Source organism: Megalopta genalis, chromosome 3 (genome assembly GCF_051020955.1).
Source record: "Megalopta genalis isolate 19385.01 chromosome 3, iyMegGena1_principal, whole genome shotgun sequence".
NCBI lineage: Eukaryota > Metazoa > Arthropoda > Insecta > Hymenoptera > Halictidae > Megalopta > Megalopta genalis.
The window spans coordinates 8,089,112-8,106,597 of record NC_135015.1 but is presented as its reverse complement, the minus strand read 5'-3'; the positions used below and the strand labels follow the sequence as shown (position 1 = coordinate 8,106,597).

The following is a 17,486-nucleotide window of genomic DNA, read 5'->3' as shown; positions in this document are numbered from 1 at the left end:
ACAACTGTCTCCCTCGTTCCGCGGCGAGTTGACTGACCGAGTGACTCAGAAGATCGCGAGCGTGTTCCTCCCGTCTCGCCGATCGAAGATACGTCGCGCGTACAATGCGGCCGTGTCTATCGCGGCGACGACAGTGAAAACGGCCGAGAGATAACAGGCGGGACCCCGAAGGGAGAGAAACAGCGTCGCCCGTCCTTGTCCTAGTCCTAGCCGTCGTCGTCCACGGCCTCGTCCTCGACATCGCCGTTGTCCTCCCGGTGGCTGGAGAGAGTTCCGAGGCGGACTCCACGCGAGTCCAGCAGACCGTCCAAACACCGGGAAACCGCGCGCCGCCAGACGATCCGCAATTAATGATCGACAAAACTCTGTCGGCCGTTAATTGGCGGCGGATTAATTGGAACGCGTAGCTGCGCGTCGAGCCGCGATGAGAGAGGAGAACACTGTGGGAGGGTCGGCCGAATAAGTGCTCCGCGTGCCTTCCTCGCTTGGAGGAATCGCGCTCATTCACCACCTTTGTCTGGCAAACGTCTGAACAACTGTAAATTCCCGCCGAGAGAACCGTACTAAAAATATGCATCGGTTTACGAGCTAAAAATATAGTCGACATATTTAGGCTCTCTCGAACGACTTGGGTTCTTCCTCTGTTTACGAAAGCCGCCTCCTGCAAGCTTATACGAGTTGTTTAATAATTAATCACAACCGTTTCCGAGAGACCGGCGGGACCAAACGGCGACTTTCCTGGAGCTGCAATATCCTTTCGTACCCTATCTTGATCACGGTGATATTTCGGAGAAGCTGCGTACGAGCACGTGTGGACTGCTCCAAATCCGCGAGATGGCGAAACAATGCCAATAACGGTCCCATCGATCCACGCTGACGAATTCATTTAGTCCGTTAGGGAATCTGATGTTCCTCGAACTACCCGGCTCGTCTTCCTAGAAGGCCGTTTAATTGTTGCAACCTGATATCGACAGTTCCGTGGAAAAGATCGGACGGTCGGAAGAGATCGAAAGAGTTGTCACAGGCAGGACAACGAGCTGGAGGCAGGTCCCCCGCGGCTCGAGGGACGTTTAATCAACCGCAAGTGATCAGTGTCCGGAGAGAGCCACCGTTTCCACAGCGAGGGAGTATCGAGGAGTGTGGTGGAGAGGTGCCGGAGAGGGTGAGGTGTGATATCGGCGATAAAAAGAGTGAAGTCCGACGGCCAGCGTGTCGGGAATCGGGTCCGAGGATGCGCCATCGGGCGACAACGCGGTCTTTGACAGTTGCGAGGATAGGATGTTGACGGCCCGTTCTGGGCCTCTTGGGCTCGGCGTGCCGCGAACCCTGGGGCCCGCGGAGGGGAGCGACCATCTCTTCCTGCTGCCAGAACGAGCATTGATCATGGACAGCACCCACCTGAGACAGGATCTAGCCAGCCTCGACTTCAACTTGCATCTGAACCTGCTCCACACTGCGCCCCGTGGCAACGTCTGGCTATGTGAGTCGATTGATTGCACTAGGTCACTGTCGACCACTTATCTCCCCAGTCCTTTTCCACGGCTTCGCAACGCGTCCAGGATACTGGCCCCCCGATAGTTGCCATCTATGTACTTCGAACGCGTTCGCTGCTCGCTCAGTCGTTCGAAAGCTTTTCCTGTAGACGGTTTTTGCGGGAAGGAAGCGGTGGGATGTCCTCACTGTTTTCCTTGCTGTTCACGTGGATTTGTGTTACGTTTCGAGGTCAGGTTAGGTGAATCACCTAGCACTATCGTTCGTGATTCGTGCAGCGGTCTAGGACAAATGATTCGGACAGAAATTGTTTGGATCGACGGGATTTATACAACGAAATGTCGTTTTTGTAGAAATATGAACCTCGAGTTTTCGAAATGCGACGTAAAATGATTTACTCTTGTTCGTTGAACGCCGAGGGGAAATTCATCAGGACATACGCAACGAAATATTAATAATTATGGCAACATTCCGGAAATGTTTCTTAACACATTAAAGGCGGGAGTCGTAGTACTACGATTGATCTCGACTTCTCATAAATATGTACTTTAAAACATTTTTTGTAATATTAGTGTTTAGTTCTTTTTTAATATTTCTTTTAGTTTTAAGAGTTTAAATAAACTTTTTTAAGTCTAAATTTTTTCATGATTACACAAAATATCGCCCGCTCTAGGACGAAAAACGAGGCGGGGCGGTCGCTGCGTTACCTAGCATACTTTCGTCATGATCCCCCGCCTTTAACCCTAGAAAGATAACCATATGACAACGTACGTAAAAGATAACCATACGCTTCAGAGGCGCATGCTCTTCAATTTTATACTAACAATGGATATTTATTTAAGTTAATCTAGTCATTTTAAAGGTTTGGCATTATTGTAAAAATAAAATGCATTTATATTATATTTTTTTATATTTTAAGTAATTTTAAACTTAAATCACTAGACCTCTATGAAAAATTAACAAAAATCAACAGTCTTCGCAGGCGCCTCTGCGACGTAGGTTATCTTTCTCGGGTTAATGTGTTAATATTATGTTTACGGAGCTCTAAGAGCAGATATTTTGTGATAGATGAGCAGATATTGCTTCGTGAAAGTGGCAAGCGTTAATTTATTTAGAGTATCTGCGACTTTTATCATAATGTATGCCCAATGAAACATGGAATACCTCATTTTCATACGTTCCGTAAACCTCATGTTAACGAACGTTGTGCTTAAAAACGTTGATTCTTTGGAACTACCGCTTCGAACATTTTTCGTATGATATTAAGATGTGAGCCAGCTTATGAAGTTCATATAGAATCGAAAATGTTAGAGAGTTTAACGACTGAAACTAGCAAAACTATGACAAACAAGATTTTTGCGTCATTGAGAATCTTTTTATTACCAGCTCGGTTCGTGAGTTAAGACGCTTAAGAAGGCGAACTTGCATGAACATGCTACAGTAATTTGAATAATAATTCACGATTAAGAGTGTTACTGAGTTTAAGTAGGCTGCTTAAAGTAATTAGAGGATTAGTAATTACTGGCCGAGATCCTTTCGCTGTATTCAGCGATTCAGGATTTGAAACTTTTAACACACAAAGCAAAACATTTTATAAATAAGAACATGATCTTGAACATAAATTGAGAAAAGTGATGATACTTCGGTTCCACTGAAATTCGCCTTCGTCAAAGGCCTCGTTATCTGTTTTCCGCGTGCACGGTCAAGATATTTTTGAAGGCTATTCCGTGAACACGCTTTGCATAAAGTTTGAAGTACAACCGCTCGCGCATTACGTCGATTGGCAATATTTGCGCATTACAAAAACATTTATCGCATACCGAGTTATTTGCATAGCTGGCACATCTGCGATTCGTTTTCATTCGAACGGCTATTTCAATATTTCCACGGGCTTGAACAATTAAGCCATCGAGCGGCGACGTTTCTTTTTTTTTTGGAGCGACTTCAATCGACTTTATCGTTTCACCTTTTTATACGATACATGTTTATTCCGTAATGACGCGCGGATCCGCGTTGTGCGTGTGTGTATGTGTGTGTGTGTTTTTATCAGATGTCGACGTGATAGTAATCTAGCTAAGTAAAGAGCTCGCGGATGTGTCGGTCCGGTTAACTTGAAACTTAGTCTATATTCTCTGACAAAACCGAGCTCTTGGGAGTTTCATCGCGGCGACTGGCAGGAACTTTTAATTGGAATTACTGGTTATATGCGAAACGAATACGACATTCGGTTTTGGCTCCCTTTGTCGCACACACGGCCCGGGATTATGGACACGGTGCTACGAATGCCAATGCACAATTCTCCGGGCGTATTTTGCATAAAATACAGTTTACATTAGCGCGGGAATCATGATAAAAACCGCATCGGATGTTTAAAGGGATATTCGTAATTGCATCGGGGACTCTTTAGCATTTACTGCGAATTCGAATTTACCGGGCGCAATACGGGAAATGCCTCTGGCGCCTGCAAACTCGAGTGCATGTGACTCTGTAAGAAATTGTAAATGGAAAAAGCATGAATCCAGGATTCTTTTCTTAGGAAAACACTCTCGGTTAATACGACGGCGCGACGAATACGGTGGCTCAGTCGGATTAGAAAATATTGGCACAGGACAGAATTGGGCAGTAATCGGCTGTTTTGTGATTATTTGTGTAATTTATTATGAAAAGTAATCATGGTAATCGTAATCATTAATCGATGAATCGTTACTAGTATAAATCAGTGATCATGATTACATTAATCTGTAAACGAGTGATTAATTTATCTTTTCTCTTCACTTGTTATTGGGTCCGGATGAGGGGTCCAAATAAAAAATATCTTCTGTTGGGCCACGAAATATTTTCTAAAAAAACTATTCAAAATTGTTAAATGATTACATTTGCTTTCGTTGCTTAAGTTATTCATTAATCATGACCTTCAGTTAGTCATAATCGTTAATCATTAATCAGATTACTTTTTGCCCACATCTGGCACAGGTGTGCGAAGTGTCGTAGCAAGTAATTAGATCGTATTCGGCAGAGTCATTTGATATTCAACGTTGCAAAACACGTATTTGGATAAATACATTTCTCCTCCTTCTGGCAGAACGATGACATATAATTAGTTCGTTGATCCATAAACAAACTATATATACATACAGAAAATTTAATGAGTTCACCGAGGGTTTCCAATTACGAGCCACGAAGCTGGATAATTACATTTTTACGTTGTAGCAATTAAAACACTAAATGGTGCTTACGGAAAAAAGTGGATTAATCTTGGGCTAAGGAAGCTTACGTGTAATTTCTGTTGGGTTACTTGGTACTTGGGATCATGTGTTCTTATGTGTGCGTTCAAAGGACCGGCGTAAGCAACAACGAACTGCGTGCAGAACGAAACGCTCCGTATTGTTCGAGCGAAACCGAATATGTATTCATTGAATTTAGTGTTATAGTTATTTTGAGCTCTTGACTAAAATATAAAAAAAGCTTTAATTACAAAATCCACATAACGTTAGTTTTTGTATCATTTAATCAGGCCACTTCTCTCGCATAGTATGTACATTCTTGTGCATTCGTAAGCATGTATTACTGGACCAAACGTAATGAAACAAACGCAAAAGTGGATACAGTATGGAGGAATTCGTTAACCAAGTTCTTGTGACAATACAAAGATTAAGTAATGTTAAATATAAACCCTTATTATGTTTGTTAGAGAACAAGATTGTGCATCAAAATTTTAACCGTAGGCTGTCACCAAATACAGCGTATTATAAAAATGCACCGATATTGCACAGATTTTCGACTTAACCCTTTTAGCACCGAGCGAAAGAAGCGTACCTAGGCGAAGAATACTGGGCCGAATCGGCGAATTTGTAGAGGTTTGCGAAAATGCTCGTAAAAACCAAAGTAGGCGTGATATTTACAAAATTCAAAAAGCAGCATATTGCGAAAGGAATGGAGAATAAATCAATACCAATGAAGTTTCGATATTTGTTAAAAATCATAAGAATAACATAAGTATAAGACAATAAAAGTCGTACAAAGTAATTTCTCTTTTTCAAAACGTAATTGCACATAGAAAAAATCAACATGTTCAGAAATTGGTACGTAAAAAATAAATCGAAATATTCTATTGGTTTGGATATGTTCGGTGGCAAATGTTTAGGGCCGGGTATTTCCGAAAATAACGGGCGCGGGTTATATTGGCCATCGTTTTCAACATTTACTTTCCTGAAATTCGTGAAAGATTCACTCTGGCATATACAGACCCTCGGCACGAAACAACATAAGATATAACAAAAAGTTGATCTAATAAACATTTTTTCACTTGTGTTGCATCGAATATGAACCATTTTAACATTTTATGAAGTTATACTTAAACACAGATCTTTTGTGATGAGTATAATAAGGCTCTAACAGAGGCGCAACGATATATCGTCGTTTGTATTTTTGGCGAGTGTACAATATATCGTCGTTCGGTGCTAAAAGGGTTAATCATAGAATCTATACTTTCAATTCCTGAAGGAAATACAATATATTTGTTACGTAAAATGGATCTACAAACGAAACCAAGAACCGAGAAATAGTTATCGGAATATCATTGCGTATCGCCTACAGTGGACTTATTGTCCACGAGCAAAAACAAATCAATGTTCTTAGAACCGTTTGAAAGAAAGATAGGAAAGTATCAATGCTCGTGCTTGTGGGGCCTAAGCGTGTAACAGTCTCCAGATACGAGGAGACCCGAACCTTCTTTTTCGTGGTTCCGGCGATAGTCGCTGCTAAAGAGCTTCCTGACGCGCCGTAAAATAAGGTCTTTTCTTACCAGTGTATTAAAGTGTGCATTCTATTAAACACCCATTTTCAATAATAACAGTTATAAGACCGATATAATGACGATTCCGAAGCATCGAAACCGCTATACTTAATAAGTAGACCGCGGATCTTTATGCAAGATAAAAATGATCGTAATCGATTGCAACAAACACGAGTCAAATAGAAATTTCTTTCTTTTCCAAATAACTGCGCCGAGTTAAAAATAATACATAGATGTTCTTAAATTCTTCTAATATATTCGTTGTTTGAAATTGCACTCACCCATTGTTCTCACAAACGCATAAAATCCGCAGACCATTTTTAACAGTTACGAGATTTTTTTTCGATTCTTTATACCTGTCTCAATTAGCATCGATATTGTACAAAAGCCAGTGAAGTAGCATTTAGAGATAGAAAAATCGTAATCGATTGCAACAAACACGAGTCAAATAGAAATTTCTTTCCTTTCCAAATAACTGCGCCGAGTTAAAAATAATACATAGATGTTCTTAAATTCTTCTAATATATTCGTTGTTTGAAATTGCACTCACCCATTGTTCTCACAAACGCATAAAATCCGCAGACCATTTATAACAGTTACGAGATTTTTTTCGATTCTTTATAACTGTCTTAATTAGCATCGATATTGTACAAAAGCCAGTGAAGTAGCAATTTGGAGATAGAAAAATCGTAATCGATTGCAACAAACACGAGTCAAATAGAAATTTCTTTCTTATCCAAATAACTGCGCCGAGTTAAAAATAATACATAGATGTTCTTAAATTCTTCTAATATATTCGTTGTTTGAAATTGCACTCACCCATTGTTCTCACAAACGCATAAAATCCGCAGACCATTTTTAACAGTTATGAGATTTTTTTCGATTCTTTATAACTGTCTTAATTAGCATCGATATTGTACAAAAGCCAGTGAAGTAGCAATTTGGAGATAGAAAAATTGTAATCGATTGCAACAAACACGAGTCAAATAGAAATTTCTTTCTTTTCCAAATAACTGCGCCGAGTTAAAAATAATACATAGATATTCTTAAATTCTTCTAATATATTCGTTGTTTGAAATTTCACCCCACCCATTGTTCTCACAAACGCATAAAATCCGCCGACCATTTTTAACAGTTACGAGATTTTTTTTCGATTCTTTATACCTGTCTCAATTAGCATCGATATTGTACAAAAGTCAGTGAAGTAGCAATTTGGAGATAGAAACATCATTATCCACATTTTTTTACATTTCACGCGTTCTACTATTTCGTCGAAAGTTCCAGTCTCATTTCCGCAAAACGATTTAGTTTTCGACTGACAATTTACGACGAACTCCGGCGTGATTCTTAACGCGCAATTTCTCTTGCAGAAAATCCCCGCGTTAATCGTCGCCGAAGAATCGTCGGCGTGCGCGCCTGCTGCAATTTCATTACGGAAGCTCGCGCCGCGCGTTATTGTTATCAGCAATCGAGTGTGAAATAACGCCGTCGAAACGTCGCGATAAGCGCATTCGGTCTCGCGCATCGTTACACGGTTTTTCATTTCTGCGAGCTGGCCAAACAAAGGGGGAAACACGTCGACTTGGGAAGCCAAACCGGGAAATGAAAACAGCAGCTACTGCTCTCGCGTTCGCGGAATAGGGGCGGTGCTCTCTTGATCCGCGAAAACGGAAGCAGTCGCACGTCTCGGGACCGTTTCGCGTTCTCGTTTTCGCGATACCCTACACCTGCCGTTCGATCGTTACCCGCGGAGTCCAGGCTTGCCGCGAAAAATTTATGGTACGTCTGGGGAACGTATTTCTCTGACGGACTTGATGCCCGAAGCATGTTGTTTGGAATTTCAGGGTGTTTCCCTTTTAATTCCGCCGGGAATTTCACCGAGAATTATGTCTCATAACGGAACGGCGGCGAGGGGCAAGACCGTTGAGAATGTGACGGGGGTTTTTTTTTCTTCTCTATTTTTAAATATTTTGAACATATCAAGTCTTCTTATTGGATGAACGATCGGTGGAAAATGTGTTGAGTAGATAGAAACTTGCATGGTTAAAAATCATGCGTCATTAGTAAAGTGCGGATTTTATGTGATTAACCCCTTGCCGTACTTTGACGAGTCCGAGTCGTCATGAAAATTTCTATTATTAACTCATCGAGTATAGATGTTATTTTGTCCATTAAAATTGCAATAAAATTCTATTCTTTTGTCGTCAATATTTAAGCATTCAAGTAAATTCAGGTGCACAATAAGCATTCATTTCTTTTTCTTTCTAAGGAATTATTAGAATCGAAAAATTTCGAATCGCAGTAACTGCGAAGAAAATGGTATGACAAGGGGTTAATACGAATTTTAAGTGCGGATTTATGTCAACATTTAAATTGTAAAGATATTAGACGAATTTAAGGATATTGTTTCATTAAAGGAGGAAAGACATTTTCAACTGCGTTATATTCCTTACAATTAATTTGGATTTGGATTAATTTGAATGTTTGTTTTGCATAAAGATCCGCAGTCCAGTCATTACGAAACATGGTGTATTTAGGCTGTTTCAACAAAAAGCAATTATACTCTTGTACACAATGTATATTTATCTAACCCAAATCAATTAGGGCTTATCAGCGTTATACATTATTTTATTCGTTGTATTAAATACGACGTGTGCTTTTATTAAATGTAATCAAAATATTGCCAAAGAGGAAATCAGAAAATTCTCGAAATATCGTATTGTGTAACGATTTTAAATAGTTACACCCACATAATTAATTAAAACGTGTATTTGCATATGCTTCTGTGACGTTCGTATTGAGCGTGTTAAAACGATATTATTAATATTTGTGTGGGTGTATTTGGGCAGACAGATACATAATATAATAAAAATATTCCAGTAAAATGAAATAGAATTTTATGCAATAATTTTGACGCGTTTTCTCTAAAAAAGCGACTTCTGTTTTTAAGAATAGTAATAGTAAGTAATATGACGAAGATAAATATTAAGACTGCGCTTCTAATATTATTATAATTTCAATATCTGACTTATTGTCAGATAAGTCGTACTACCAAGCACCTTGTGTATCTCATCTTCAGTAACTTCGTCACCTATGATATCGTTATTGTTGTTATCATTCTTTAAGTGTATACACAAGATCCAATTTCATAGTAACTAAAATTAAAAAATTATCAACATGTAAGCATAAATAAGAGCGTTGTTAAATTTTGTAAAATTAAGTGCGTTCTAAATCTTCAATTTTCTGCAAAATCGTAACTTTCCCGATGCACAGTGCTTTCCTCGAAAATAGAGACCCGTGGTACAACAATGGTCATATCTGTCCACTCCAATCCAATAACTTCAACCTATATGCCGGAGTTGGGCGGATAGCCATCATGGTCATTGGCTGCATCTCAAGTCGATTTTTCCGAAAAGTAGACCGTAATCATTATCAATTTTTATTACGCAGATGAACACGGTTGTTCTAGTTAGATCGCAAGAATAAATAGTAAAGAAGCCGCGCGTAATCGACGAGGTCCGCAGGACGTTATTTTACCTAGCCTCGGGAATGCTTGCGAACCAGTCATCAAACCGAAACTAAAGCGGTAAATGTACAGATTCAGACAGGATATCGACATGATATAAAACCGAAGGGAACATTACGGAAAACTGCGCGTAATGTTGCACAGATAAGAAACGAAAGCAGAATCAATCTTACAGTATTTCGTAAAAATTGCGACTTCTCTTCTTTCACTGGTGAGATGGAATTCTGCTGGAATTCGGTGGAAGTTCTATCAATTTTTAAACCCACTATTCCTGTTTCATTGCATTCGCCGAGTGTGTGTATTAGATTGCTCGTTTTAAGGAAAATGTGAAAATATCATTTCCTAAAAATACAAGAATTTTCTCACGTTTTTCTCAAATATAAGATTATCTTCGGAAACGTAGAGACATAGCTAGATGAAGCAGCATTTTACAACAGTAAATGTAACAGAGTAATCGACAATGATAAGAAGATTATAAAAATACTCCAAGATTAAAATTTAAACGAGAATATATATTCGCGTTTCTCGAACGCGGCTATCAAAACGCAATTTCTTAAAAGCCTTAAAAGTCAACGTAACTCCTTAAACTGCATTTCCAGCGAAATGATAATCCAGCAAAGAAATACCTTACCTCTTACATTCCGAAATTTGTGCACACACACATCGCCCGCGCTCCCCATCTGCAGTCTATATGTATAATTTTACGACAAATTGTCTCCTGCTCCCGTCCGAACTTTATCGACCGCGTTCATCGTTAATCCGACGTCGACCAATTACAAATTCCTCTGTCATTCGTTCCCAGCGTCGTCAACCTCTTCATCCCAGATTATAAACGCCATAACCATAAGCACGATACCGGTCGGTGGTTTTTTTTCCCCTTCTCCGTGGAGCCGTTGACATCGCGTCAGTCCTCGGGATTTATGGAATCGCAGGTCGAGCCTTTTTCACCGGGTACAGTTATGTCTGTTATCGTACTAGGACAATCTGCTAGTTTTTAATGCCTCCCATCGCGGCGCGTAGCTCTCGGGCTAATAATTCCGGGCTTAGCAACGCGCAATCTTGTTTAATGGCGAGTCCACATGCAGCGGCGATTTCTACTCGCCTCTGCGTCCTGTTTCGAAAGGATAAACCTGGTCACGTTTTTAATCACCGGCAAACAGTCGGCCCGAGCCCGATACAGCGCGGCGCGCGAGCGCCGGCTTTCGAAAGGCAGCGTCGATTTTTGTTTCGTAATCCACGGCCAGGGAAGCCTCTCTCGACCCCGGAGCGCCGCCTGATATTTTTGCTAATTAACCCATCGGCTGTTCCGCGCCGATCCCGCCGATGTATCGACAGCCGGGATCGACAAGAAAGCAAGCGTGAAACCTGCGCCGCGCGCGCGTCACTCCGCGCGTTCTCTTCGGGAACACGGCTCTTTTCAATCAGGATCCCGCGCTGCTTTTTCCGCGTGAAACGAAGGAACGGTGTCGACCGTGCATTTTTCTACCTCCCGTCGGCTGTCCGTCGAAACAACCTAACGGCCCGTGCCCCGGCCAGCCATCGACGAATCGGAATTCGCGTAAAACGCGGTTATGAAACGCGCCGCGAATTACTTTCGAACGTTCCAGCGATTTTTCGTTAGTCATACCGCGATTTAGCCGCGGACAAAAACAGTCCAGAAACCTTTCGGTATCGGCACGTCCGTAGTCTCGAGCCGAAGAAAGAATGCACGGCGCAACGTATACGCCAACGATTGTAAATATTTGCTCGCTTTTGTTTGCCTCGCTTTGTTTTTGGGCTCGGGAGGCGTGCATGCAGCTTTCATCGCTTTAACACTTGAGCGATAATACGCATTAATGGGCGCAGAGATTGAAACGTTTGCGAGATACCGATGGTTTTAGTTTAAGTCCCGTGTAAGCAACAGCCATCTGTTTTATTAGTGAACTCATCTCTATGCAAATGTCAATCTGCATAAGTTAGAACGCGAGGATTAGCGTCGAAGGAAATAGTACTTGTCCGAGGCGAAAGTTTTAACGTTTGTCGTTACTGAAAAAGAAAAATGCGAATGTAGTTCTCCAACTTAACGTCTTGAAATTTTTACCATGTTCTGTCCCTTACAACCAGGATTTTCTACCGAAAATTGTGAAATCTGATAGTATATTTACTTGCTGTATTAATGTTGCGTCAGATTACGCAAAAATCTGTCGGAAGATCCGAATACAACAATTTTGTAGTAACAACCAGCTTTACGATGTGTCAAAAGGTATTATAAAAATAGTGTAGCACATTTTATGGACAAGTCGAATTTTTCTACTACTCGACTCCGCGCTTCGAGTCTTTTATCGCGTCGCATTACTATTCGCGTCATAAAATTCGGATAGCATAATGGAACCTAGATTGCGGAATTTTATGCGAGCTCTTTTTTTTGTGGGCGAAATTACCGAAACAAGAACCGAGAAGAATTTTATTTTCTTCGTGTATTTTTAGCGAGTCGAAAGTAAGGCAACACTGTCTCACGTTTTTATAGATCATTTTCTTTCACGAGCGTTGAATTTGTACGCGTTGCTTATGCACAATGATTTACAGATTACTTGTTCTTATCTTCATTAGATTCGTTCTAGCGTTTCGTTACTTCATTGTGCAAGGTTTTTCTGTACATTATCTCAAATCGTTCTTTCGAACCTGACTTCGTACCGTTGTCTAAGAACCTGAAATTGACGCGACGGCAATATCGGACGTTCGCTTTTTCAGTCAACAGATCTAGAACACTAACAAATTATAGGAAAGATAAATTATGCAATTTAGAAATGAAACAGAGATTCTGCACACTATAACGCAGGCAAAAAAGCCTCCGAAAGTGATAGGCCTGTCCAGCGTACCCAATGATTATAATGAAGTTCCGTTCCATTGCCCTGCGAAATAACGTCTATCGCAAAGCAACCGTTTACCAGATGAACACTTTCTTTGCATCGAAATTCTAACATACTGCAAACTTCTTATCGTCGGTATACTCGGCCCGGTAATAAGATTATAGATAATGCAGCCGCGGGGCAACATTCTTGCGCTTACGTAACGCGAGAAAGGTGCACAGAAACGTGTCTTTTTCTATTTTTCTCTGTCTCGTTTGATTTCGAGTCCGACTCGTTCAGGTGTGAAATGTTAGCAAGATAGAAATCCCATCGATATTTAACCCGAGAAAGATACCTTACGTCGCAGAGGCGCCTGCGAAGACTGTTGATTTTTGTTAATTTTTCATAGAGGTCTAGTGATTTAAGTTTAAAATTACTTAAAATATAAAAAAATATAATATGAATGCATTTTATTTTTACAATAATGCCAAACCTTTAAAATGACTAGATTAACTGAAATAAATATCCATTGTTAGTATAAAATTGACGCCTTAGAAAAGCATGCGCCTCTGAAGCGTATGGTTATCTTTTACGTACGTTGTCATATGGTTATCTTTCTAGGGTTAAAAGCAATGTCTCGATCGAGATCAACGATTTGATCGTGCTTGAAAGTTTTAATTGGCCGGCTTAATGGTCCGCCGGACGATCCGATGGTCCCGGGGTTTCGAAGGAACGCTTCCCGAAGACTCATCACGATTCCAAACACGTCGAATAATCGACGGGAATTGTCCGCCGAGATTACGGTTCGTTTGTCTCGCCGTGGAAATAATTCGTTTGTAATCCCGCGTGGGCGAACGCAGGCCGCGCGCGTTCAATGCTGGATCTAGTTGAGCGGAAAACGTTATTTCTGCAGCACAGAAATAGTTTCATCGCGTCGTTATTATTGCCGATGAAGCACGGTGTCGCGACGTCGATCGCTCGTCGTTACGCAGACCAACGATAATGATTGCAACGTAGTTATTAGCCCTCCACTTCAGTTACGCGGAACGAAGTTACTCGGCCGCGGAACAACCTTTAAGCGAAGCAGAGAGAGACTTTGTTTTCCGTAGTTGAATTATCTTTGCTAGAACTATGTGCGTTTTAGAATGACTTAGCGGCGTTGTCTCGTTGCCATATTTCACTTCAAACGAGATAACTAACTGCTTCTCATTATAGACGTGTGACAACGAGACTAGAGTTTAAGATGTTTTCTTAGAGTTCTTTCTCACTTTAACGATGAATAAACAATTTTTGCGAATTTTTTTTTTATATAGAATATGACTAAAATATTATATATGAACGTGTATCAAAAGCACACGTGTACACGTGCACTTCGTATTAACGTATCAAAGTACGTATCATAAAAAAGGACACGTGAAACCGTGAATTATTTCACACATATTTAAATCCACGTGCATTAATCCACGTGTGTTTGGTACACGTACATGCATGCATCATTTATCCCATTCCTTGCGTAACTTATTTTCTCGTGACGCGAGTTTGTTTTCCAATATGTACGGTATACATTATATACGTGTAACTAAATGCACGTGAAATACTACACGTGCATTTAAATATACGTAAAATAATTCATGGGAACATGTGTTCTTAATATGACACGTACCGAAGTACGTGTGTACAAAGTTCACGTGTACACGTGTATTTAAGTGTACGTGAAATAAGAATCTCTTGGAGCTAGGATGTTCAGTTTGCGTTTGCTGCGTGTATTGTAATCATATTGTTATCATGCTAAATTTTCGTGGAAGAATTAAAAAGGCACCTGTCCCTAAATAAATTAAATTAAATTAAATTAAATTAAATTAAATTAAATTAAATTAAATTATATCAATTTCAAAATATGCGAATAGTTTCAACAGTCTTTTACATGCATACAAAAATTATTCACGTGCAGAGATAATGATTTTATTCATTATTGGAGTGGTACAAATAGAAAGCTCGCCATAATCCAATGTAGAAAACGTAGAAGCATCGTGAATTTACACGAGCATGTAGTCATCTTCTAAATTACGAAAAAGATAAATCGTGAAAAACAGTGAGTGCATTTCAAAGCTTCAATTTGTGCAAAACAATAGATTTAATATTTCAAGCACCCAGACAGTACTGAACAGTGAACAAGGTGAACGTAGCCATGATTCACTGGAGTAACGTTCAGGAACAAAGATAAAGATGTGCAGTCCGAAACGGATTGCATACGATTGAGAGATTAGTTCATCTCTCCCGTGAAGAAACCATGATGGAAAAAGTACGGAAGCGTTTTCTAATCAGAGATTGCCTTAAAAATGGCTGAAAGAGGACTGCCGCGCCGTCTCGAGCCGGACTCGGTACTCCGTTTAATTAAGTTTTAGCGAAATTCTACGCGACAACCATGCCGTTTCAATTTCACAGAGATTGCACTCCTTTATGAGACAGATGGTTACTTAGAGAGACTGAGTATAGTCAGCTTAATTCAGACAATTTGATCTCCGCGATAACTAAACGAGTATTTCTTTACGTTTTTGGGTCACAAGCCAGTAATCGCGCCTTGAAAGATTTCATTCACGGATCGTCCTCATAAAAGGCCGTTTCGAATCGTTGATGGGGCTGGCTCGGTCGAACGGACTGTATGAATATCGAATTTCATCGATTTGATGCGGATTTGAGTCAATAGTTGCGTTGTTGGTGGAGCATGAGAATTCGATTAGTCTGTCGAAGCAGACACGTATTACAACGATACTGTTTAACATAAATGTGTAACGCCAGCGTTAACGCTGGAATGAAAGAACACTAAACGAGACTAACGTTTTATAAGAATAACAACATTGCACGTACGATTTTTATTGTAACATACGCTTCAATACAGGAGTTTATCAAAAAATGTCTCGTACAAACATTCCTATCATTTCAGTGTGACCGTGAAGGAAAAAATCAAAAACCTGTTTTTGAGTGTTAGTTCTAGCAAATTATAGTTCGAAATTGGGTTCGATGCAACTAAGAAAGTATTTGAAGGATTACTTTCTATAAAGTGTGCCTTCAAATTAATTAAATAAATTATCAAGTTTGAGATACTCTGTACACTTGAAGCGTACGACACTTCTTTTCGTGGCTTTTTTTATACTACGTGATAATTATAATTTTAAGAAAACGTTGGTATTTTAGAATATCTAAAGAATATTTAAGTAATTTTTCTAATTTTGTCTTCAATTTTATACCGTATGAAATTTGTTTGCGGCATGTACAGTGACGTAACAGATAACTGTCTTTAAACTGCTTACCATAACAGAATTCTCCTATGTTATTTCCTCTGCATTTCTACAATTGCTTAATTCTTTCTCGCCAGTGGAATTTTTTAAATTTCCTGAACATTCGTTTTTGGCGTAGCGAGATAACGATCATTCTTCAAACGCACGCATGCGTTTAATTAAAAGTCCCGTTCTTCGAATATATTTATTTCTCGAAATAATTGCAGAATGATCGTCGAATTATTTTGCAGTAAAAGTAATTGATACGATTCCGCATAGTGGCGCATCGCGCAGCTCAGCTATACAATCTATTTCGGTTTACGATGTTCTCACTCACACATGCTTACACTCGTTACTAGAAACGATTAGTTAAGGCATTAGAACCTTAACTATCTGTCTCGCTACGAGCTATTTCGTTTCCCTGTATCGTCGTGCTTTCAGCCAATCGATAGCAAACTTTCCATTTACGAGAGTATCGATAAAAATCCTGATACAAATTGGTTCATCAAACAGTGGTCTAAAAACAAGCTTAATATGGCTGATTGAGATATAAGGAAATCTTTATTAAGTTGTAATATTGAACCATAACATTTAAACGGTGGTATCACGAGTATCCCAGCGCTAAACCTTTGCATCCAATCATTAAAATCATCTTAAAGTGTGGAGCGTAGTTAAATATATCATAATTGAACCAAAGCTGCTGTGTCTCATTAATTTTATATTATGATATGTACCGTTCAATATCGGTTCTTTGATTAGCTGGCTTAATTGCAGTACACCGTAGTTTGCGCACATTTCAGTAATGTAAAAATTGAACTGTTATCTTCGGTGCAGCCGTGTAAGAGAAATTAATCTTCTAACTGATCTATAGATACTTTCGCAAAACAAGATACTTCGACGATTTCGGATATTCGCTTCAGCGAGCAGTGAATTTAAACGATTTTCCCAGCCTCGCGACGTTCGCCAAATTTGTCCGCGACAGAGACTGACAATGAGCACGAAGACTCTGTCCGCGGGGAATAATTAGGCGGCGTCGGTCGTAAAATTTTATCGTTCTCCTCAACACGGGGAAACATTACGATTCGCTGACATTATCGGTTTCACCGAGAGCTCTTCGAACGGTCTTTGTTATCGTCGTCGCCTGTTTTAAACGTATTTACTTTGCCGCCATCAATGCGAAGATAAAATCTAACAGCTCTTTAATACATTGGCTGCGCGATTCATGATTTCTTTGGTAAGATGGCAACGGGAGCTTGAAGCGCATTTTCGATCGGAAAACAGGCTTTAAAAAATTCTCGAAACTAACGAATGTGCTCATTTTAATCTTGGATATACAATTAATCGTCAGAACGCAATCTTGGAAGATAAATACAGAAATATGACACATACGGCAAATCGATGACTATCGCTGGCTTGAACTTGAATTTAGAGATATGAGAAAATAATTCTTTACTCGATTTTGGTTTGAAAAATACTGTATGAAAGCGAAAGTACTAATTGAAGGAGTTAATAATAATTTATTAGGATAGCTAAGCTTGTTTCTATGTTGAAATATTTGTTATATACTT

General features: G+C 39.8%; 1 protein-coding gene across 23 annotated transcripts in view; it reads left to right on the top strand.

Annotated features, from left to right (window-relative positions):
• Positions 1 to 17,486, top strand: part of LOC143259034 (uncharacterized) — a 448,485-nt gene that overhangs the window by 167,606 nt on the left and 263,393 nt on the right. For 6 of the 23 annotated variants that reach the window (XM_076519801.1, XM_076519794.1, XM_076519790.1 and 3 more), the window contains exon 1: positions 582 to 1,480. The exons of the other annotated variants lie outside the window; for them this stretch is intronic. In XM_076519801.1, coding sequence (XP_076375916.1) covers positions 1,279 to 1,480 — 202 coding nt within the window. In that variant the 5' untranslated portion in view covers positions 582 to 1,278. Of the gene's footprint in view, positions 1 to 581; positions 1,481 to 17,486 lie in introns of those variants that run through there. 23 annotated transcript variants of the gene reach the window in all.